This window comes from Ricinus communis, chromosome 7, assembly GCF_019578655.1.
Source record: "Ricinus communis isolate WT05 ecotype wild-type chromosome 7, ASM1957865v1, whole genome shotgun sequence".
Lineage (NCBI taxonomy): Eukaryota > Viridiplantae > Streptophyta > Magnoliopsida > Malpighiales > Euphorbiaceae > Ricinus > Ricinus communis.
The window spans coordinates 7,449,441-7,473,938 of NC_063262.1; the positions used below are offsets into that span (position 1 = coordinate 7,449,441).

Sequence of the window (24,498 nt, forward strand, 5' to 3'; positions counted from 1 at the left end):
ACTAATTTTTTAGTTAATTTAATTTCTCAATTACACTAATTTTTAATCCTAGAAAACATTATATTAATCATATTTAATTTCTTTTGGTGTTGTATTCTTCCCTATGTCCTCCCGTCCAGGCCTAGGTCCATGTAGTAGTAGTAGAATCTGAAGGACTAAAACCTTAATCCAACAATGAATTCGTATTGATACTGTCAATATGTCATGCAGCAGAAAAATTTCTGTAAACTTGAAACAAGTATACATGGCAAGAGAAAACAATAATTCAGCACGGACAGGAGAAAACATAATCAGGAAGAGATATTAGAGGAAATGCAGTTTATGCCCTCGGTGTCCGAATCAACCACATGCCAACAAGGAGGCAAAAAAAAACTGATGGCATTGGATGTCAGGACGGATCTACAAATACTTTTGTATACATATTAAAACAAGGACGGACTTAATTTACATGCAAGACTATATATATAAAGAATAGAACTTTATATTATAGAAGACTGTATTTACTTGGAAAAGCAAACTAGCAGATGAAGTAAAAGCAACAGCATCAATGAGTTCAACAAACAAAACCGGGATGGTAATAGTTGGACTGCGGCAGCTGATGGTTTAGATGGAGCTCTTCCAGCAACAGCAGGTGAAACCGCATGTCCTCCAGGACTGCTTTGCTGCTCATTTGTTGGTAATGGGTTGACTAGTGTCCCATTTGGAGACGTAAGAGGCATCCTCTTATCATTACTCCGATCTTCACCTGCATATGTAGAGGGATTTGACTTGACAATCAACAATATCTAACTTGAGTACTTGACACAACCAAGCTTTTAGTTTATCAATTACACGTCATCAATTGCCTGGTTCAGGAATCGCTATCAAATAATTTCATGTGCAACATATGCACAAGACATACTATTTTGTTCATAGAAAGTATTACTATATGACATACTAAACATAGCATAGGCCAGGGAACTCACAACTAGAGTGCGACCAGCCCAACTTCATATTTTCCCTATCAAATACTACTCGATATCCTGCCATGAAATTCTCTGCATGATATTTTGTTTTCAGCATCAGAAACCCATAAAGGGAGAAAAAGCAAGGGAAGAGACAGACAGAAAGAGAGAACCGATGAAAAGAAGTATTCTCCACAGAACAGGGATAGCATACTTACGTCCAATGGTTCCAATATCTCCCTCAGTTGGCTGGATGGCTAGGCAAAATCCAGTAATTCCCTAAACCACCAAGGTTGCCACATTTAGATTTCACTTGTTTGAGCAATATGCATATGTTTTAAAGAACACTACAAAAGATTTGCACATGGAATTGGAAAATGTATAATTTCTAACATTAGTCTGTATTCTAGGAAATAATACACATTAAATCCCAGCATATACAAGAAAGTATAACAGACGCTCCACCTTTCCCTATACTTATGTGTATTAATAGGTCAAAATCAATGTTGCCATATATCTTTGGTGAACCTTACTACTAATAACCAAAGCATCTAATGTTTATTCAGAATTCTTGTTATTTAAATCTTGGCTTGTGTAAATCTACTTCCAACAGTGTCCGTGGCTTTTTTAATAATGCCTTAAACCGATATTTGCCTTATCCAGACATCAAAAAACCTGGATCACCATATCTAGTCCATAATTTGATTGGCCAATTATCTTAATAGAAGAGGAGAAGAACAAGCTTCAGTTAACCAGTCAATTTCAATGGGTCTAACCTGAATGCCGTAGATCATAAAAACAGGATTATGGATTACAAAGCTGTTGTTCAGAGGGAAAATGAGCTTCACAGATGGGACCTTGGTCAAGTGATTTGAACTGTTTAAAGAAACCCATTCAAATATTAGTCCATCATTTCATGCACGGGCCAAAGTGCATGGAATCACAGAGAGAGAGAGAGAGAGAGGCTAATAAAGCCATCGTTGCAAATTCACCTTGATTTGTAGCAATACTTCCATGGATAGCCATTAAAGCTGGAGATGGTAGCATTCACTTGGCGGTCAAACTATGAAGTAACAGAATCGTATTAGAGAGTTTGGTAATCACTTTATAAAATGAAGATCAGTGTCAAATGAGTACCTCCTCAGTAATTCTTTCATAAACTCCATTTGGAAGAAATGTAAATGATGTGCCAGTATCAACTAATGCCCTAAAACTTGTCTGCTTAAGACAAGAACTTCCCACACAAAAGCCCTCCACTCCGACAACATAAGTTGTACTGAAGAAATCAGATGTTTATAATAATAAACATTGGCAATCTTAGCATCTACGGGAAAAAGATAAGGAAGATGAAGTAACAGCAAACATAAAGATGCACATACTAGTTCCCATCTAAAGTCAGGAATGGTGTAGATTGTTGGGTAGTTGGACCTTGATCACCAAAAAATATTCTTCCAGAATCATCCTCATCAAAGCACATTGAAAAAGAGTTCCGGATCAATCCTGCTTTAGCAAGAAAACTAGGAACTGAAATTTCAGCCAGTCCTAAACCCATCAGACCATCAGGTGCAACTCCATCCAAGTAACCACCACTTTGCTTCATGCCACATCTGGTTTAAGAGAACAAATAATAAATAATTAATAAAGTAACAAGAAAGGAAAAGAAAAAAATTAATTATTGTTTAAACCTAACTTTACAAATAAAAATAACAAAAACATTAAGTTCTATTAAATTAAACAGGAAACGATTAAAAAAACACACCCTATGACAACTGGAGCCCGCACAGAATAACTTAATGCATTATCACCATTTGAAGCAAGATGTAATATGTCCTCAACCAGCAGACCTGAACTTGATGTGTTCTCCGTATAATAGTCCATAGAGTAAGGGCATGGCTGCTTTGGGCTATTGCAATTTGGACCCAATTCACATAACTGATGACTGCAAGATAGATGCTTGCTGGTACTTGAATGAGATGGACTGTATTCATTCAGATCTCTATCCTGCATAATAGATGCTCCAAATACGAGGGAGCACCTGCCAATCAATTATTGAAAATAAGTGCTAAACCTGTTACCATATCTTAGCAGAAAACTGATCCATAAAGATAGATCCAGCTGTTGTTGTTCATTAGAAGGCTACAGTGAAAATAATCTCTCTTCCTTGCATTTGAAACAATTAAGAAATGGAAAACTAAACATAGATACTGAAGACTCTATAATTCAGTAGTTAAGCAGCCATGTGGATTCACAATATCAACATTGCACCTCCCAAGACTAGCATCAAACCATAATGATTAAAGAAGTTAAATAAAGAAAAAGCCATGAGAGGTTAGGTCATCCAAAAGCACATTACAAGGCAGTGGAACGCACATGAATGATGGAAGAAATATTCTTTTGCCAGGTCACATAATTTGAGCATTTATTACATTGAATATTAGCATTCAATTATGGCATGCTCTAACATCTCTATTTCACTTTGTTAATCAGCAAACATGAAACCAGCATGGTTTCAGGGATATAGATCCACATATTTAGAGTTCAACAAACCTTAAACCAGCATGCTTTCAGGATGTAAACCCACATCTTTACAGTTTGGATTTGTGCCTAATTGATATGCTGTGGACCTCTAGTCAACTTGATGACTATGTCTTAATTTGTTAAGACTTGGGATCCTTATCATTCACTGAATAAAGGAACCCTAAGAAATCAATTGAAATGTGTGCCAAAATGTTGATTTACCAGTCACTAAGAAAATGAGTCAAAACTGCATATAACAGCAGAACCTCCTTCATCCAAGAATATGTGAGCACAGGCGATCAGTATACGCCATAAGATTATTGTTAGCAAAACTTAAATTCACATGTAGGCCTATATAGTATTATGCAATATGTAGGATCAACAATTTGACAGATGAAACTACCTGAAAGAAGAAAAGCATCTCAAAAGAGAGAATGCTAAAAAAGATCCAGAACAAGTTTTAAAAGAAACCAGCAACAAGGTCATTGAAGAAATCAGCTTAAAAAAACTAAAGAATTAGATCATAAACTGATAAAAAAATCAAAACACAGAAATAAACATGAGTGTACTTGGTTCAGCAACTCTGGAAACTATTTTAAATAAGATAATGGTAGAAGCACCACGATAACACTGGAGCTATAAGACCTTTACCAAAGGATCAGACATCATGGTAGGCATGCACCATCGACCTTGGTCTTGGATGTATAATTTACATGTCTTGCTAAATTTTTCCTTTGTCATTCACAAATCATCTAACATGAACAGCTTCAAGCATTACTTATCCCATACTCACTTAAAAAGTTCAGCCAAAGCTTCTTCATATTCCTGGTGGCTATCTCCCATGATGCTTTCACAAAAGCAGCAAAACCATTTAGGAAGCAAGGACAAACCATTATCCACCATCACTCGCTCATCTAAAGAGATTCTATGGTACATACTTTCGTCCAACATAACATCCTCCCCCTCCTCCCCCCGGGCTGCTTCTCTTATTCATGCGAAAGTATTGTAATTGTGGACAAAAAGATTGGTGCATCCTTTTTAAGCAATGAGAAAGGGAAGAAAATCTAAATTGATGGATTATCCATCTGAACCAGGTCAAAAAGCTTATCCATGCTAAGATTATGGGCTAAGAGATAAATCAAGTTAAGATCACCAGCTAATATTGTACATCATTTCATTCGCATACACCAAAATATGGGGAAAACATGTAGACGACAAACTAGTTATATAGAACCAGGAGCAAAGATCTAATAAGTAAATAGAGACAACGCTATGCTATAAGGTTTTTTCAAACAACCTATAGACATAATGCTGGCTTACCAGACTACTATAGTAACTTGCAGATAGGGGGGCACATTGAAGGCAATCACAAGGCACCCAGAGTAGATCACTCCCCGCGTCCAGAGCAACAAGAAATGAAACATGAGGTGTTCCTATGTCAATCCAGGTGTAATGTAACCTCAAAATTCAGGAAAAAAGGAAAGGATATCAATATTAATAGAACGTAGCACCAGGTAACATAACAGAATAGATTCGGAATTTATAAGAAAAAATAAATTAAATCATGAGTTACATGTAAAAAAATAACTGGCTACAAAGTAATCACAATAACTTCTAGAGGAAAAGATAATATAAAAAACAAATTCAAGACTCTAGGTTGTACTCTTTCTTTTTTTTATTTTTCTTTTTCTTTTTCTTCTTCCAGTTCTGGCAAGAAAAACTAAGATGAAAATGTGACACCAATTTCTTATTTGGTTAACAGATAGCACTTCCCTATGGAAGACTTTCAAGGAAATAGAGTCTCACATCTTATTTAGTTTCATAAAGCAATTGCTGAATTAATATGTGATTGATCAAGTCATGAGCAACATGAAATTTTTAATTCCCTGTTGAAATGGCCTTGCCCTTAGAAACTACAGTCAGGTAAGGTTTCCGTAATCTTTTAAATTATTGACGATATCATTGAGTACCTTTTTTTTTGGACACATAATGTTTACCTAATTTATAGAACAATGGAGTAAATTACAGCAAACAAAGTCAACATCAGAAGTGGAATTTAATAATAGAAAAAGAAAAAAGCAACAATTAATATTATCGAATATTCTTTCAGTTCAAGAAAGCAATTTTAATTCACAAGACTTGGTCAATTTTTATGAAGATAAGTCAAATACAGTCCGGACAGAGACCATAATACATAATAAGGCAAATTATTATTATTTTTTTTATATAAAGAAAGTATTAAGACATGTACCATCCAAAGTCATCTCCAAGCGACATCGTTTTACTGCCTTGAGAAGGAAAGAGAAACTGATACTGAGGTCCAAGTTTCATTTTCTGTCTCTGGAAATCACTGTTCACTAGTATCTGATAATAATCCATGCTTTTCTTCTCCGGCCAGCTGTAACTCAGGCTGTCCTTCCTCGAAACCCTAAGCGCTTTTACTTCATCAGAGAATCGGTGAATCAGCCTCGACGAGAACGTAACTTCTGCACTCTTATCTATTAGAAGACTGGCCATTACTAAAATAAAGAGAGACTGGGACCGAGACCGAGACCGAGACCGAGATCCAGATCGAGCCGCCATTGCGACTCGAAATGTGGAAGTGCAGCAGAGATCTAGGGTTTGGTTATAGCAATTTAGCGGCTTCGGTAGCGGTCATTGGTTGGTGAGTGGTAGTGTTGTTGATAAATGATGGAAATTGCAACTTTTTCACTATTATTATTCCCTGGAAAATGATTAGAGAGCAGAAGAAGTTAGGGAGTGTGCATATGGTACTTTCCCTTTTTCCTCTTCTTCAAGCATGTCATCCAAAACAAAATATGGCCCCAGTACACCTGCCCAAAGCCATTCGAACCGTGAACCAGACCGGTCAAATCCATTTTAGCTAATTTCTTAATATTATATTTAACTTATTTTTTTCTTTTTCTTTTTCTTTTTTACCAGCTAATCTTCTTCTTCTTTTTTTTTTTTTTTTTGAAGAATATATTGAACTGATCTTGAATCGTAATTGTCGGTCTAAACCGAAACAACATTTAAAAAATTAAATAAAAATTTTAATTTAGAAAATTAATTTTTTTAAAACTTGTACTTAAACTTAATCTACATATATCTAATGTTAAAATATTATTTAAATATTTAGATAAATTTAAATTTAATTAACACTTATAAAAATAACTAAATTAAATAATAATTTCTACCTATTGTAAATTATATCATTATTATAATAAATATTGTGAAAATATAAATTAATGGATTCGATAGACTTCAAATTGACTTAGAGAAAAAATTTGAGAATTCTTGATTTATAGAATTTGTAAAATAAAGAGAAGAAGAAGCTCAGAGGGTGAATGTCTGAATCGGCGTTCCAACTCTAATGCTTAAAAAAATAACAGGAGAACTATTTATTTTTCATTAAAGTTCTATAATAATTGATACATTCAGAAATAAATCATTAATTATATATTTTTAACTTGAAGATTTTTTAGATATCTGCAACGAAACAACTTAGGAATCTCATGTGTGATATCTGAAAAACTACTATGATGTTCAAGTTAATAAGTGAGTGAATATTTGGATAAAGTATATAAAGAGTTGTAATTGTGTTACCTGATCAATGAGGTACAATGGAGTATTTATAGCATTATCTTGTAGGCACAGTCAGGCATGAGGAATAGTCTCCGAGATTGGCAGAATGGATCACGAAGTCCTACATTCTCTATCATCATAAGTGCATGTCCTTATACCAAAAAAGGCGATCTGTTCGGTGGTAGCTTATTGTGTAGATTGGCAATCTTGAGGGGTAACGGACCAGCTAGTCATAACTAATTTGGGAGATCCTGATTTAGCTAGGTATGTATCCATGACGAAGATATTATACTTTTATATTTAGAGTTTTACGTTCTCTTAGTATAATTCTCATATTGTCTTTTTAAAATTTTGGACTTAAAATTTTAAGTATATGTCTTACATTTAATAAGAAGACCTTTTGATATAAGAGTTATGTCAAAATAGGCCTTCCGAAGTAGAAGTACTATCTTTTGAGCTAGATGAAGTCTGACCTTTTGGGCAAACCAAAATTTGACCACTAGGCTAAGTGATTTTCATCGCTCTATCATAAATAAATCAATTAAAAAATTTAACTTTTTCTTTAAAAAATAGTTTATATATGATTTTTCTACTTTAAAATATTATTTTTCTACTTTAAAATATTATTTTTCTTTTACTATTTGAACTATGATCAAATTAAAACCAAGCAGTTACTGTCGAACCATTAAATCTATGATTAAAATTGAATCTCTTAATGAATCTTGAACTGGTTGTTCAAGCCGATTCCCGGCTAATTCAAACTCTTAGCCAAGTGTAGCCCTGAGATCCCACAATGGTCAGCAGTTTTATATTTTATTCTAAAGGGTTACTAATTTCAAATTTTAGAACCGTTTCTTGTCTTGTTTAGGATAAAATTCATTTGGGTCATATGTGGATGTGAGCTAGGCGTGAGAGTTTCAGAACCGTTTCATGTTGTGTTTTGGTAGAATTAATTTTGCGCGGGCCAAATTTGAGTAGAGGTAGGTATCAGTCCCTTTGGTTTTTCTGAACAAAATCAAAAGGAATAAATAAATAAATAAATAAGTCAAAATATTAAAAAATTAAAATTTCAAATCAAATTAAATTGAACTGTAAATTTTATTTTGGTTCTATCTTCATTATTTTTTCTTATTTCAACTTCTATTATAAAATAAAATATCAGTTTTGGCTTTGTGATTTTGTAATTTTGAGATAAATTACTATGACAAAAAAATTAATTAAATTATTAGAAATCTACTGTAACTTTACAGTATTCTTCTTTTGTTTTAAAGTAAATCCTCCTCCTAATCATTATATTTGATCCAACCAATATAAAAAATAAATTTAATTGAAATAAGAGTTAGATAAATGAATAAAAATGAAACTCAACTAATAGAAAGAATCCAATATATACTAAAATGATTAGAGTTAGTCACTTAATTCATTAAACTTTAACTCTTACAGATGGTTTGTATTTCTTTAACTTCGAGTGACGTGAAATCACTAACAAAGGAAATGGGTAATAAAGTGAGTTTTAGTAGCTACAAATCCTAGTGCTATCAATGCGGCTGTATTTGAAGTGTGATCATCCAAATATAGAAGTAATAGGCAAGTTTTAATATACAAGTATAAAAAGAATAACAAATAAACCTGGAAAACTCCCTGATCAGAATTGTAAGGATGAATGTTGCAGAAATTGTTAAAATCAGAATCCAGAAACAACAAAAATATTATGCTTCTCTCAGATTAACAAGCAAACAATTGTTTCGGTACAAAAAATTACAAAGATGGATATATCTGTCCATATGGTTCCAGAATATATATATATATATAAGTACATCAACTTGCAAAAAGGATACATTTAACAAATTACAAATTTTTATGACTTCTGGCAAAACGCCTACAAAAATCAAAACCCTTTGCAAACTATTTACATCTAAATGATAAATAACTCAATTTGAATAATAAGAAAAAGAAAATTCTATATTGGAACACTTTTCCTCCCTAAAAATTTCAATTTCTGGCTGAGTAACTGTAACTTGCAGTAAGAAATTATCACTTGTTAGACCACTGGAACTCTATTTCCAAAATTCTTGAGGGCCCAGTTTTGCTCTCTGGCAACAGTGTGTACTCCCCAGCAACTGCTCCCAGCATTACAACCCGATCAATCTGGATTGTTACTTTTCCGAAAGAGCTCTGTTGTCAGATCCAAATAGGCAAAGTTAAGCAATAATTGTCGAAGGGAAATCTCAAGTACAATGTAAAGAACTTATACGTGCAAAGTTTGATTACCTTCCCCATCTTGCTCTTATTTTTGCAAGAGATGTGAAGCTTCTGGCCTTTTGGAGGACTCTCAAAGGACCATGCAAAGCTCTCATCCCATTCTGGATTAGGTCCAGTTGATACAACCTGACAAATATAGGTCATTTGTGAGAGGCAAAAATTGTGAATTCTAAGGAAAGAAAAAAAAACTAGGTTTCACTATATTGATATGGTTGAAATGGAAGAGCAAGGCAATTCAATGATGTTTATACAACTGCAATATTTTATTCATCATCAGCTCAATAGAAAATTAAGTGAAGACTAATTCTTTAGATACCATCCGCAATATCTGAAAGGTAGAAAGAAAATAAAAGAAAAGAAAAGAAGCTATTGTCAATGCATCATCATTTGACTCGAAACTTGAGGCTGGGGGTCTGAAGCCCAACCACCTGCAAACACATGAGTTGGTTTGGGTGGTTCAGGGCGATATGTTAACCAAACCAAACTTTTCAGTTTGTGAAATTAAATTAATATTTAAATTTTGTTCACTTGTATACCTCAATTATAAAATTCATTAGACCATATATTAACAATTTGTTTGATTCTAAGAAATTATTGATCCTAAATAAACATTCATTCTAGAACCTTAATTTAACTAGAATCTTAAGCATCCAAAAGATAAATGGTGTAGTTTTTTAATCACTTTTATTCTTATTTGACATTTATTCAAAAGACTATTGTGAATAGTAAAATCTAAAGCTATTTTCCACTATAATCATTTTATAATTAAATCAAGCAGAGTAAACATATTAAAGAAATCAAGAGCCTAATAAAAGAAATAAATTTTATAATTTATATATGTAAGATGTTAGGCCAATTAGTTTAAATTTATTATGTATATACATTTGCACATATTAATCTCAGGTTGGTTTGATTTGGTTTGGTTATTAATACTCTCAAATGGCACACCCACTCAGAAGTCAGTTTTCAAATATTTGAAACTGAAACCAACTAAAAATATTTTCAAACCATAATTTTGAGTTGGAATGGTACGGTTTGGGCAGTTTGTGGGTTTTATTGTACAGCCCTACCTCCAAACATCAGCAAAAGTGAACTGATAGGTAACATATGTTAAATTATTGATACTTCAGGCGGCAGGCCAATCCCTGTTGGATCATATAAAGATTTCTTAAACTCTTATCTGCCATGTACTAATTTCTATGATTTTTGCATTTTCCATCAAATTTCATTCTTCATGGAGCAAGAAGCACTAAATGATCTAGCAATTAGAAAATATGAAACACAGGTGACGGAATTATGGCTGTGCATGATGCTGACTCTGAAATGGGACCTTTTCCTCCATTCTACCCACTATAGTACTGCATTTCTGGAAAGTTGTAGACTAGCTACTAAATCCTATTCAACTACTCTGCTGGTCTAAGATACACATTTCTAGGCTCTCGACCATCTCAATCTTTATACTGAGATTAAAGAGTTTGTTTCCTGATTCTCAACTGACAACAAAGAAGCACTCCAGAACTCATTTACTCCTGGAAGCATTATTCAGCAAGTTTCAAAGTGTAATTATCTTGCAAGATGGTGAAAAACAACCTATAATAGGCTCTATTGCAGATCATTTTATTGATTAAAGGTTGTCATGTTTTCCTATCAGTATCGAAAACTTATTTTCCAAACACATAAATAATGAAAACAAAACCTTAATCTGCATAAAGGGACTTAAAAAAAAGAGTACAAATTCATAGAAGCATCCTACCTTTGTTTGTCTTGGTGGAGTATTGCCAAGTGTAAGTTTGCAATATACACTTGGATTCCCTACCGACTGCTTCATGTTGTTTCCACGCTTGATGATAACCACCAATGTTCCAGGCAAACACTGCAACAGAAATTCAGCCTTCTCCTGGAATCGGGGTGGGCCAGACTGAATCAAGTATTGTAACAATGGGATAGCATCTGCAGCAGCAATGGATTGAGCCCTTGAAACTTCAGCTGGACACGCGGACCAAGCTTGCCTTAGAAGAAAAAGTGCTTCCAAGGCAGCTTCTTGTGTTGCTTCTGAGCCAGTCTTGAGGGATGTAACCAAATGAGGTATACTGAGTGTTGCAGGCTCAGTTGCTCTAAGGCGTGGGAAGTTGCTGAAGAGGGAATTAAGAGCTTTTAGATACTCCTCATTCACAGTTCCAGTGGCCCATAAATCCTTTTCAACAGCAGCTGCAAGCCCAAAACAGAAAGTTAACAGATAATTGAAGAAAAGCGAAGATAACATCCAGGCAATGATATTTCTTCCAAGCAACAATTAAGGCTAAATCATTATGCAATATGCACCAAAGCAAATCTGGAAGGTAAAACTAATGTCTAATCACCAACTAACCTAGCTGGATACAACTATTCAACCGTTTGTTACATCTTTCAAGCATCTTCAATACATTAGACAACTTAAAGCACCAATATGCAAAGAAAAAGGTTATTCAAATAGAAAGAATAAAAACATGTAATGTTGCCTGTATATAAGACAAGGAAAATGTCACGTTAGGAAATATTTCAATAACAGACATAAGCCCCAATTCACCTCCATCTGTTCCAAGAATAAATAGAACACTATTGTTTGTATATTTTATTATCTTAGTTTCTAAATATATGTGTAAGTTTTTTATACTTACTAGTTACTACTATACTCATACCTTGAATACTTTTTAATCTTTTACTCAATTTATTGATAAACATCTTTTAATTTTCATGCCACTGGTAGTTTCTGGAACAAGCCAAATATTTTTAGGTAAACTTGGTTTGATTTTTCAATTTCAGTTCAAAATTGATTTGAGTTTTACAAAATAAATTTCACGATTTGAAAAAGTTGGCCACTTGAGAATGGAATAAAGAAAACTTACCAGTAATAGCTCTGACTGTTTCACTAGAAGCATATTCCTGAATGGTGTGATTGGAGAAGAGAAGTTTGACAAACATTGCAGCCTGGACAGATGTATCTGGATCGCTCGAACCAATCAGATCCAATACAACCTGAACACCACCAGCCTCTGCAACTGCTCTTTTGTTAGATCGGCTGTACATAACAAGGTTCTGCAAAGCACATATAGCCACAACTTTCATTTCTTCTGTAGGCTGCTCTTCGAGCACATTGACTAGAGCACGACAAGCTGAAACTGCATCGGTACTTCGAGCCAAACCCTCATTCTGGAATAGATCTCCAAGAGCCAAAGTTGCCAGTAGCCTTGCCTGCTGCGCTTGAGTTTGTGGATCCAAGAGGTACTGAGACAACGGCAAGATTGCAGCTTTTGTAGCTTTTGATTCTCTGATTTTCACATTGTTGAGTAAGACTTCCAGCAGCCTTGCAGCTGTTTCCTCACACTGATGGCATCTAAGAAGTTCCAAAAGAGCTTCTATGGCACCACTTTCAGCCATTGCTTCAGCGCTAGTTCCATCATCACTTTCTAACACCAAAAGGGCATTCAGGGCACCAACTACTGTGCTTTCTGAGCCAGAACGGAGCAGCCTCACCAACACAGCAACAGGCACTTCCAAATAAAACTCAGAACTAAATTGCAGAATGCTAGCTAATACAGAAGCAGCAGATTCCCACAAGGCATGAGGAAGAGAAGGATCAGCTTGCAATATCACCCTGGACAGCTCAGTGACACCTCCTTCTTTTGCAATTTCATTTGGCCACATTAGTGCAATGCTAACAAGAGCCTTGACAGCTCTCTGCTGCAAGATATGTATGCCAGAACCAAGAACTCTTATGAGGGGACCAATTATTTGCTGTGTCACTGGATCCTTCTGAAGATGTTCTTCCAGGAGGAGATGAGATAGAAGCTCAGCTGCCAACTGCTGAACTGCTGGGGCTGCAGAATCAAGCAAGGGGATAAGTGGTTCAATAGCTTGGTGAGAGGTTAGGTTATAATCAGCACGACATTGTGGATGCTCCAGAATGTTCACTAGAACCTGTAATGCACTATGCTGTCCATCAGGCCCAAATTCAGGTCTTGTTAGCAGCAGGAAAAGGGGCTCAACCACTTTTGCAGCTGATGCTCCCTTAGCAATGCTAGCATTATTAGTTAATATTCGGAGCAACTCTGCAAATGAAGCACAGAGAAAATCTGGTGCTTCATAGAAAATATCAAGTATGCTTTCAATTACTCCAGCTTTTACCATTTCCAGTTTACAAGCAGGTCTGTCTTTCCCCAGCTTCACTAGTGCTCTGGAAATAGCCTCATGAAGCATATAATTTCTACCATAGAGAAGGCCAACAAGAGGAATAACTGCACCATGTGCAGCAACTAATTCTGCCAGTTGCTCATCATCAACAAGTTTGTCCAGAGCACGGACAACTGAATGTTGCGCAGGACTGAACTCAGTAACAAGGAGAGAAACCAGAGGCTCAACACAGCGTGCTGCAGCCATTGTGGACCTGATTCGTGTATTTCCAAAAAGGACACCACATAACTCTGCAGCATCCCCTTTCAGCTCCATTGAGCAATTTGAAGAGAGGATCCGGCAAAGGACATCAACTGCATTCATCTCAACATCAGCAACTGCCAGGGCTCGTGATGGGTTTTCACTCAATAACCTGACCAATGCAGCAATTGCAGCATGCTGTTCTTTCTCCATACCAGTATTCAGGATCTCCACCAATGGTTGGACAGCTTGCCGAGAAGTCTCAGCATTTCTAATATGGTCAGCAGAAAATAGGCTTTCCAATGCTTTAGCAGCACTGTACCTTGCACCTCTTCCACCCAAACGTAAGACTGCTACAAGTTGACTGACAGCACCAAATGCAGATTCATGTCTCCTAATTTCAGCACTGCTAAATAGGATCCCTAATAGGTCAGTTGCAGCTTCTTCAGTTGCATCTTGGGGACCGAGTGAAAGATACTTAGTCAGCGCTTCCAGAGCACCTGATTCTACCATTACAATCTTATTTGGTGGACAGTCTTTAGCAAGCTGAGTCAGAAGCCCTAGTGCTAGAAAAGGTGCCCCAGGTCGATCTGGAATTGGCTTGAGTAGATCAACAAGCGCAGGTATTGCTTTTCGAGAAGTAGCTCCAACCCTTATGTCTTCAACTCTGAACAACCTCTCAAGGGTAACCTGGTCTGGATAACGCACCAAAGCAAACTCCTCCGATAGTTCCAGAAGGTCAGCTATATCAACATCAGCGCAGCCAAGTAAAGAAATTAGACCACCTGCCGCCCCTGAATTGGCAACAGACAGAAGAGTCCCCCTACTACCATTACACACAAGACTTGCAATTGCTTGAGCAGCAAAATATCTGTTTGCGGAGTCCTCTGACTTCAACAAATTCGCGAGCACTGGTATGGATTTCATGGTTGCATGTGCTCGTATGATATCTCTATCTTGAAACAGAATTGCTAGCAATAAAGCACAAATCCATATGCTGCTATCTTCAATAAATTCACTCTGCATGCATAGCCATAGAGGAGCAGCCCAAGTTAATACAAATAAGGGTGTAGACAAAAATTCAGTGCTGCATAATCATAACTACGTGACAACTGTTAGAGCTTTCTTGTGTGGCAGAATTGGAAATCTGAACCTCTAGATATACAACAATGTATAACAAGAAGATGGAATTCTTTTACTTACAAAAATAAAATAAATAGAAAGAAAGTTGATACCTGACTATATTGCATATAACAATGTGAGATTCTGTCTGTGAGGACCTCAACCGCTCCAGCGTCCATTATCACCGTTTTACTTTTCCCATCATGACAGGCAAGAACAGAGAGTAGCCATATAGCTAAGTTATAACCATAGACTAATGCTGTTTCTGCATTTGAATCACCATTCCCAGATTCTTCTGGAGTATGCCTGCAGATGCTGATGGCTTCCTTTACATCACCTTCGGTTCCCAAAGAAGTCTCTGCAGAATTAAGCATTGCAACAAGTGATTGAATAAGATGGGTACAGGAATTTGATTGATTAAGATCTTCCACCACTCTCTCATGACTAACTTTTGCAGCACAAATAAGAACTGCAACTCCCCCAATTTTGACCTTTGGGTTTGCAGAACTGATCACTCTTCTAGCAACTGAAGGTATACAACCAGAGGCACTAACAACTGCTTTTCCTAAAACAACAGGCTGATCTCGGCAAAGTCGGGACAAAATTTCAATAGCTTTATCCTGCAACAAGGGTGTTGCATCTGCAATAGATGAAACGATTGGGGTTATACTTTTTGGAAATTCTGCTAGAACTGCCCATGTAGGTTTGATATGTTCACTGGCCCCTCCTGACCTTGACAGAATAGCAAGTGCATCTAGTGCCTCTGATGTGGCAATAGATTTCCCATTAGCTGAATCTAAAAATGAAACTAATGCAAGGACTGTTCCAGCACGATTGACACAATCAGTTACAGCATAATCAATTCTTCGAGAATGGAGCAGACGAGCAATTGCTGCTGCTGCATGGGTCTTTCCAGAAACTGTGCCCTCATGCAAAACCCTAGTTGCAGGCAAAATAATTTCTTCAGGAGTTGCTGTCTCTGAAGCTTCAGTATCCAAAATAAGATTCGCCAAAGCACATGTTGCCTGCTCTGCAACTTCCAAAGCTGAAGAGTTAGCAAGTGTCACTAAGGGAGACAATGCATCTTGAGCAACAGCAGCAACATCTCGATTCTCTTTAATAGAAAGAAATATGGAAGCAAGGCAACGAGATGATTCTACTAAGATGTTTTCAGATTCAACATTTAGCAATTTCATCACTGACCAAAGAGTTTTAACAGCAATACTACTTTCACGCAAGTCCTTCCTGACTTCAAAAATTCCAGCCAAAGCTGAGGCAGATTTGGCCTGTGTCTCTTCTTTAGTAGAGCTCAATATCTTTATCATTGTCTCAATAGCATCATTTGAAGCACTACCTTCCCGTAATATATCATTCAAGGAAACCATACAAAGCATACTTCTTAGAGCATCCAAAACATACACTTTGGATTCAGGCAGATCACTGGTTAACAAAGCAGTGAGCTGACTGATGGTTGCTGTATCAGATTTATGAATTAAATGATTTAAAGTCTTTGCGGCAATTTCTTTCCCATTTGGACTCCCATTCTTAAGTAGCCATAATAATGCAGGGACAGCATCAGCACTTTCAACGCATGCACGTATATCTTCACTGTGATTGCATAGGTTCCTAAGGATTGTGGCAGAATCTTCCTTGGCTTTAGCAGACCCAGTCTCAAGAATTTGAACAAGTGGAGGAATACCACCAGCAGCAGTGATTGCCCACTTACTTTCATCATTTTCATTAGATAGAAGGCAAAGCAATGCAACTGCACATTCTTGCTGTTGTTCTGATGAAAGCCCAAGAAGAGATATCAATAGTTGAACCCCTTCGCGGCCTTGGAGTGCACGCCACAGGCTGCCCTCGTTGTTGCAGAGTGTAAGAAGAGCTCTTACAAGCTCATCCTGAACTTCATTGGTTGCCATTGTGATCAAACCTACAAGCAATCGTTTTGCTTCAGAATTTGCTAGTTTAATTGAAAGTATGGCATTCCCATATAAACTAGCTAATGCTTCAATGGTACGCTCCTGTACAAGAAAGGGTAGGCGAGGCTTGAACTGCTGAACCAAAGTCTGCTCAATAGACATGGGATCTGATGCCCTAGTAGATTCAGCTTGGCTATCATAGATCATCAGAGCTGAAGCAAGTGCCCCTAATGTGTCAGCAGTTTGGGCAGGTGAAGAGCATGATTCAAGGCTTTGACCAAGGCTCGAGATTACATATGATAATCCACCAGAAATGTTTGCGAGTGCACACATAGCATGCTCCTGCAATGCTTGGGCATGCTCACCCTGCATAAACTCCTTTGAAGGAGCTATTGTAGCATTTATCAATACAGGAATACCATTGTGATTAGCTATCTCCCGTCTTGCTTCTTTACACTGTGCAGAAAGAGACTTAAGAGCACCTGCTGCTTCTGCTCTGACAGGGGCATCATTACCAGTTCCTATAAGCTTAAGCAGTTGTTTAGTAGCCTCTGCAGCCAATACCTTAGAACAAATAGACGCATCCTCCATCATCATACATGCAAGAAGAAAGCAGACATTAGCCTGAGTGCCAGACTGTCCAGTTGTGAGCAACTTCACAAGTATATCCACTCCTCCAGCTTGTATTGTTGCAGACCAAAATCCCTCGGTGCTACTAGAGAGATTTTTTAGTGCTCCAGTCAATAAGTTATCAACCAAATTGCCAGTCTTGAGCCCATTTTTTAGCAGCTCCCATAGCACTGGGACAACTCCTTCAGTTGAAAAGATTTTCGACCCAACATGATCTCTAGCACCTCCTTGAGAAACAGCATATATTGTCTTTGCTGCTGCAATTTGACCATCTGCAGAACTTGACTTGAGGAGACCAAGTAACGGTGGAATGCATCCTCCGAGCAAGACTTTTACCCTTAACTCATTCTCCTTACAGAGAGAGCCTAAAACAGTAGCAGCCTGTATCTTCACTCCAAGTGATCCTGATCGGAGAAGAGAAACAAGCACTGGAACTGCTTGAGAATGAGATCCAACAGCACTGAAAGCATTTTCCCTTGTTTCAATAAGTTCTAGCAACTGCCTCAAGGAATGCTCTTTCTCTTGTAAAGATGATGAACTCTGCCGCAACTGTTCAATGCATTGCGCAACACTTGCTAATGTCCCGTCTGGATCCTCCATGCTACTACTAGTACGATCTCTGTTAAGTAAGTTAAAAGCATAAGAAAACTATAGAACAATTGCTATTTGTATCATCACTTACAAGAAATTTCCTCCTAGTTGGTCCTATGATCAGGAAAAAAGCCGCTATTAGTTAACTCTAAAAAAGAAATGCTAAATATGTCTATCTTTTAACAGAGTAAAGCAAGCACACAACTGTAAATACCAATAACTGCAAATAAGAATGAACTAGGTCAACTTGAAAGGATGACATACAGGACAAAATAAAATTGTTAGACGCTGCAATTACTTTTTAGTAGATAATGCAAAATTGCTAAACAGGCGCAGCAGAATTAAGTCTTCCAGGTTGCATAAAAAGAACTTCTCATCATTAAAGAATGGGAAACATCAATTATTAGTCATATTTTTATCAAATCCATTCAGCATTTTTCTATGGGACTTTTTGATTTAAATAAAGTATGGGATCGCATAAATCTAGATACTGTAGAAGTAGGTCTAGCATTAAAATGAACTTGGAAAAGAAAGTTAAATGGTTCTTAATTTATGGTATCCGCAATGCACAGACAATATGGAATAAGCTCTAAATGACAAAGGGAGCATAAACGAAATCAGCAGGAGATCAGACACTTTATGCAAAAAAAGGAAAAAAAAAAACCTGGAAACATAATGATTCCAAATAAACACAATTAATAGTTATAAAAAGAAAAAAAAGGATTACATGAAGGCACTTCCTGGACAGAATTGTGCCTGTTAGCACTAACAAACCCTGCCTCAAGCACAAGTACGAAAGGATAGCAAGTGCCAATTGCATCAGTAGAGCAGCACAGAATGAACACAGTAATAGACCTTCTACACTGCATGGAACATTTGAACTCACCTTAATCCCATCTTCATAACTGAATGTGGAGTTGGGGGCTCTAAATCTTGAAGTTTTCCATCGCCATTTTTTTCCTACAAAGGTGAAAGAAGAGAATGCCAGTTGTACAAGTCAAAACATTAAATAATCAATGTTCAAGCAAACATATGTGGCAATTATAAGAAGCAATTGAAAAATCAGTTAAAATTAGCTAGTGCAACCATAATAATACCCAAAAGATAGCTAACATTCTTGAGATTTTGATTTGTGGAAGAAGTTTTTATGCATGCTTATACAGAAAATTAGTGCATAACTTTAAGCAATTAGTACCAGTCTAATACTGGTTAATCTACTTTTGAGAGCAGAAACAAGAAAAAGTGAAAGGACGTCTTTTTAGGCGCATTAATCATCAGTAAACAAAGATTCAATCTTAAACACCACTATATGAAGTATAATCTTACATTGGCAATAGCATCTAACAAATAGTTTATTATTCAGTAAAATTGCAACAATGTGATCTAGCACATCCCACGGTTAATTCAACAAAAAACAACAAATCAATACTTCCAAAATCAATCGTATATCCTATACATTTGAAGAATGAGTACCATATCATTAGTAGCAAGAGTGCTGCCATTGCTGGCAGCAAACCTCCAAGCCAGTGTAGCAGCCAGCTTTACTTCACTTCAAGACTCCACTTAAAAAAAAAAAACAAAAGCAGATCAATTAAGAACCACGCCCCCACTCCAGATCTACCTTGTAGCCAGAGTCAAAACCTCAAATTCCCCTGTGAAAATGCCAGATCAGATTGGTATCCAGCCTAACTTTAACTCAGATCGCCCAAAAAGAACAAAATTAAACACTTTCTCTATATAACATTTCCACTGAATTTCATTCGAGTTAAAGAAAAAGAAATCACTATGGTTTTAGCTTACAACACATTTCTACATTTCCAGAAACTCTGCCGTTTCTTTGCATAGAAAAAAGGGCAGTAATTTGAAGTAACAAACTGATGTTAAATCAAATCGGAGAGATCGAAATTCAAATGAATCATTCTCAATGTCAGCTTCACTAGTGAAATCGAAAATGAGCTTAACAAAATAATTCTTTTTTTCAGAAAAGAAAAAAAAAACTGAAAATGGAAATGAATCTAACAAATTGAAGACCAAATATTAAAAGGGACCTCAAATTTGGAAAGAAACGACAAAATCAAATGATCAACGCTAGCAAAAGAAAACTGAGAAAGAGATACAGAGAATTGGGTGAGTGGTTACCTGTAAAGAGAAAGAGGAGAAAGAATGGTGTTATCTTACAAGAGAAGGGAACATGTCGACATTTTTATTACTACTGGATACACTGAGAGAGATAGAGATAGAGAGAGAGAGAGAGCAGAGAAAGAGAAAGAAGGAAGTGAAGCTTTTGTATTTGCTGTGATATGTCTGATGAGCTAAGCTGCTTTGCACAGGCACCACCGACAGCTTTCTAGCTTTTGGACATCTTCCGGCTCAGCTAAGCTTTGCTTTATTCTTTATATTTAAATAATTAATTAATTATCTTCTCTGTACTTAAAGATCAAAATATTAGTTAAAGGATAAACCAAAATAAGGAAATAATTTTTATATTTATAGTTTAATAGCTACTTTTCTGATGATTGTTAAATTTATAATCTTACAGGAGATTGGATTCACTTATTTATCTGATCTTGGCTATTTTTTTGTTAATTTATCTATTTATATATAGTTTAAAAATAATAGTTATAATTAATTATATTATACTTTATTATTATTAAAAAAATTTAAGATAAAATTTTTAAATAAAAACAAGTGAAAACTCTCAAAATTATAATTGATTCTATATAATTATATAAATTCAGTTTCTACAAAATAGATTCTTATGTTACCAGTTATATTAATAATATTAATATTTTAATTTTTAAAAATCGTTATATATCACCAAATAAATAATAAAAAATTAAATTTTTTAATATTATTTATATTTCTAGTTTAATTTTATATAACACATTAATTATGTTAATATATTATATTTATATTTATATATTAATATTTTTTATTTTTATTTTAAATATTAATTATATCTAGTCTAATAAAAAATTTAAATATCAAATTCAATTAATTGACTTATTGGGATTGGAATTAATATAGTTTCTATTTTTCGAAAAGATAGTGTCCTGCAGGTGGGAGGTAAAGAAAAATAAATAAAATAATAATTATTATTATTATATTGTATAAAATAAAATAAAAAACAAAGAAAAGCCAATGTCGGTCTAGCCAAGCCAAACCGGAAAACAAGCAAAAAAAAAAAAAAAAGAAAGAAAAATCCCACTCCACCACTCTATCACCTTCTTAGTTGGCAGTGGCAGAAAATAATATTCACTTCTTTTTGTTTGTTTATTTTCTTTTTCTTTTTCTTGCTTTTTTTAATTGCTGAAAGGCAATTAGCATTCTGGACCAGAAAGATACACCTAATAAGGATGGTTTTGTAATTTAATAATTGCTTTAAACAATTCTCCTCTGCTGTCCTGACTCAAACTATCACATTACTTTTCCCAAATTGACTTTACTATTTTACTGTAATTTCTCATTTCTTATACCTTAAGAATCCACTGAAGTCAATTTAGGCCCTGAACTATTTTCTCAAGTTCAATTAACCTCAAAATTAGCTTCTTTGACAAGTTTTACAAGTTCAATTCACCTCAAAATTAGCTTCTTTGCCTAGTTATATAGAATTTTTTTTTTACTTTGTCTTGTCCAATTCGCTCTAGTAACTCTTATATTCATAAACTTCAACAAGTCAATTCCTGTTTTCTCTGGTTACAAATATAATCGGTTTTGATTCTAAATGATTTGTTGTAATTTCGCTACTAAGAATGAGCAAACTTTAATGATGTCGTATAAAATAAACCAAGTAGATTTTATAAATTCAGTTTACTTCATTTGGATTTAAGTTATAAAATTTAATTTAACTGAATTAACCAAACTAATTGTATTTTCTTATGTATTAATAAATAAAAGTTAATAATCATAAAATTTAGTCTTTTTTTAAAAATTAGATAGTATATTTTATTCAATTGGTTTAATTTTTGATCTAGTCTAATTATAATTTATAAATTCTTTTACATATATAAGCTTGGTTTGATTCAATTTCAAACTAAATTCAGTGAATATTGATCCCTAGTTGCTATCTAGTTTAGCAAATAACAACGATTTTGAGAGAGAAAATTTCAATTTCAGATAATTTTTTCGAATTTTTTTTCCAATTTATATGATATTTAGAGAATTGGAAATTTTCTTTCAGATTATGAGATTTCTAATGATATAGCTTATGATTAAATTGGGCAAATCTTATCAGAAATAGAAAATTTTAGTAGAATCCAATTAGAATATGATTTGAAGGTTTAGAAAAAAGTTAGGCTTTGCTAGCTTCCTCTCCTTTTATGGATTGTTCTATCCCTTCCAAAAGTTTTAGGGGAGAAATGGTAATACCTATGTACCATAAATTTATGGTTATAAATATGGTAATATACTATAAATTTTTATTAATGTTAAGCTATGCACATTAGTATAATTTTCAATTAGAACTATTTCTCTTCCATGTCAGCAAGTGAATGAGGTGGAGGCTGAGAGAATGATTAGGACTAAGTACCAGCCATTAAGAACCTTCATTTGTTGCTAACATGATAATAAAGCTGTAATTAGTTGAACTATAGTCTCTCTTAACTATCTTTACTGGGTCCCATATTCTGTGTCTTAATTTTAATTCAAAAATGATTTCATTACATGGAAATTGATCTCTCACTCACCACCCCATGACAGAGACCACAAAGCTCATTACCAGAAAATTAAAAAGAAAAGGAAACTTTTTTTTCTATGAGGACAGGAAGTGGAATAATCACATCAAATTATTCTTGTCAAATGATTTGGTATTTATATATATATATATATTTATTCTTTTTTTTCTGTTAGTTAGTAGGGCATGTTTCTTCTTGCTCAATTTTAAGCAAGTTTCAAGATTGGGACATTCAACTTGTCTCCCTTTTTCTTCTGTTTTTTTCTTTTTTCTAAAGTTAAGATATTGGACTAAACAATTATTATGGGAGAAGCCATTTCTGAAAGTATTGCTTTTTGAGCAAGCACCAAGCTATTTAAAATTTCTTTCTCTAATTTTCTTGTCAAGATTTATAATAATGAGAAAGGTATTTGGTAACCTTCTAACTATTAAGTGTAATTGCCACTTGAATTTTAAGTCAATTGATTGGAAATATCTAATAAGTATTTGGATTAATTGCAAAATGGGGCCATATATTTCTCCTTGCCAAGTTTATTATTAATTACAAGGTCCATGACTAAGAACTTTTTTTTTTTTCGCCTTAAAATCTTTAATCTCTAAGTTTTCCTAGATTTAGAAAGATTAATTTCAATTGTGTTGAACTGGAATGTGTAGTGACCCAACTGAAAATACAAAATCTCAATCAAGAAATTAATTACATTTCACTTTCATTGCTATAGCAAATCAAATGTTGCCTCAATTTTTTGTGTAAAGCCTCTTCAATGACAGCTCAATGGTTGGCTGCTCTACAGTCAATTAGTAGGTGTAAGTTTGAAGTAAAGATCCACAAAAAGGGCCATATAAGATTTGTTTTGATGGATTTTTCCACCACATGATGAGAGCTACATTTGTTATTAAAGTTTCCATTCTATGCAGACAAATGCAATATAGATTTCTTTTTATTTTCCAGACACCATATGTGGCATATTAGATTCACCCTTATAGATCCATATACATGTTTTATAATTCACCAACTGCACATGTCATTTGAATCAAAGAGACATGCATGAAAACCTGGCAAACATTTCACATGTCAGAACAATTGAAGCACATGGACTTGGTGGACTGACTGACCGGAGCATACAAGGGAAACTCTAATTTGGATTGTTTATGGATAATCAATAATTGCCTCATCATTTAGTTAGGGGAAAAAACAAACAAACAAAGGACTTATTCTGTAGATTAGTATGTAAGTTCCACTAATTATTTTATTTATAGTGGACGTAAAAGGACGGTTCATGATTTTTTAGATTTTTCATGAATTGAAAAAATATATCTCTTTATTAAATAAATTTAAATAATCAGACAGTTGTAAATTGAATGCATGATACACGTATTTTTAATAATAATAATAATAATAATAATAGCTTAAGAAGGTCTCCTTCATTCTTCGGAGGTCTTGATTTGATACGTATTGTTGGCATTGATCAAGTGCAACTGGGGAAGTACAATTTTTCAGAAAGTTACTTAATTTAGTTCATATAATTTGATCAACTTATGATGCACTTTCTATCTGTACAGAAAGTTACTTACCTAGAAGAGGTAGTTCAATTCCACTTCTTTAGTTATGTATATTGTCATTTAACAGCTCACCAACATTAAAATAAATAAATTGATTAAACTGGTTTTTGTTTTTTCAAATGATAAGAAATTAATCAATCCTTAAAATTATTATTTATATATATATATATATGTAGTTATTAATTCAAATATTATTTTGTAATACTTATATTTTCATATCTTTTTTATTTTTACATTCTAGATTTAATAAAAATATTGTTCTTATCATTAGCCGCATAAAATC

At 34.7% G+C, this 24,498-nt stretch overlaps 2 protein-coding genes across 3 annotated transcripts; both read right to left on the reverse strand.

Moving 5' to 3' along the window:
- Positions 1 to 287: 287 nt before the first annotated feature.
- On the reverse strand, positions 288 to 6,329 carry LOC8265612 (aspartic proteinase-like protein 1). Of its 2 annotated transcripts, XM_002528936.4 has the most exons (10): positions 5,713 to 6,301; positions 4,782 to 4,920; positions 2,704 to 2,945; positions 2,324 to 2,551; positions 2,082 to 2,220; positions 1,937 to 2,007; positions 1,721 to 1,820; positions 1,163 to 1,223; positions 966 to 1,037; positions 288 to 745 (listed from the first exon to the last, which is right to left on the reverse strand). In XM_002528936.4, exons 1-10 carry the CDS (start codon positions 6,042 to 6,044, stop codon positions 501 to 503), a joined length of 1,629 nt encoding a protein of 542 aa, XP_002528982.1. In that variant the 5' UTR covers positions 6,045 to 6,301; the 3' UTR covers positions 288 to 500. The 2 variants fall into 2 exon arrangements, with proteins under 2 accessions (XP_002528982.1, XP_048232806.1); XM_048376849.1 differs by lacking the exon at positions 966 to 1,037 and having other exon boundaries at positions 5,713 to 6,329.
- Positions 6,330 to 8,742: 2,413 nt separating this feature from the next.
- LOC8265613 (protein CELLULOSE SYNTHASE INTERACTIVE 1) lies at positions 8,743 to 20,345 on the reverse strand. Its single transcript, XM_015725254.3, has 8 exons — positions 20,123 to 20,345; positions 19,457 to 19,635; positions 18,870 to 18,943; positions 14,954 to 18,011; positions 12,194 to 14,738; positions 11,062 to 11,516; positions 9,318 to 9,434; positions 8,743 to 9,221 (listed from the first exon to the last, which is right to left on the reverse strand). The coding sequence occupies exons 2-8, from the start codon at positions 19,457 to 19,459 to the stop codon at positions 9,081 to 9,083; spliced, it is 6,393 nt and encodes a 2,130-aa protein (XP_015580740.2). The 5' UTR covers positions 19,460 to 19,635; positions 20,123 to 20,345; the 3' UTR covers positions 8,743 to 9,080.
- Positions 20,346 to 24,498: the final 4,153 nt, after the last annotated feature.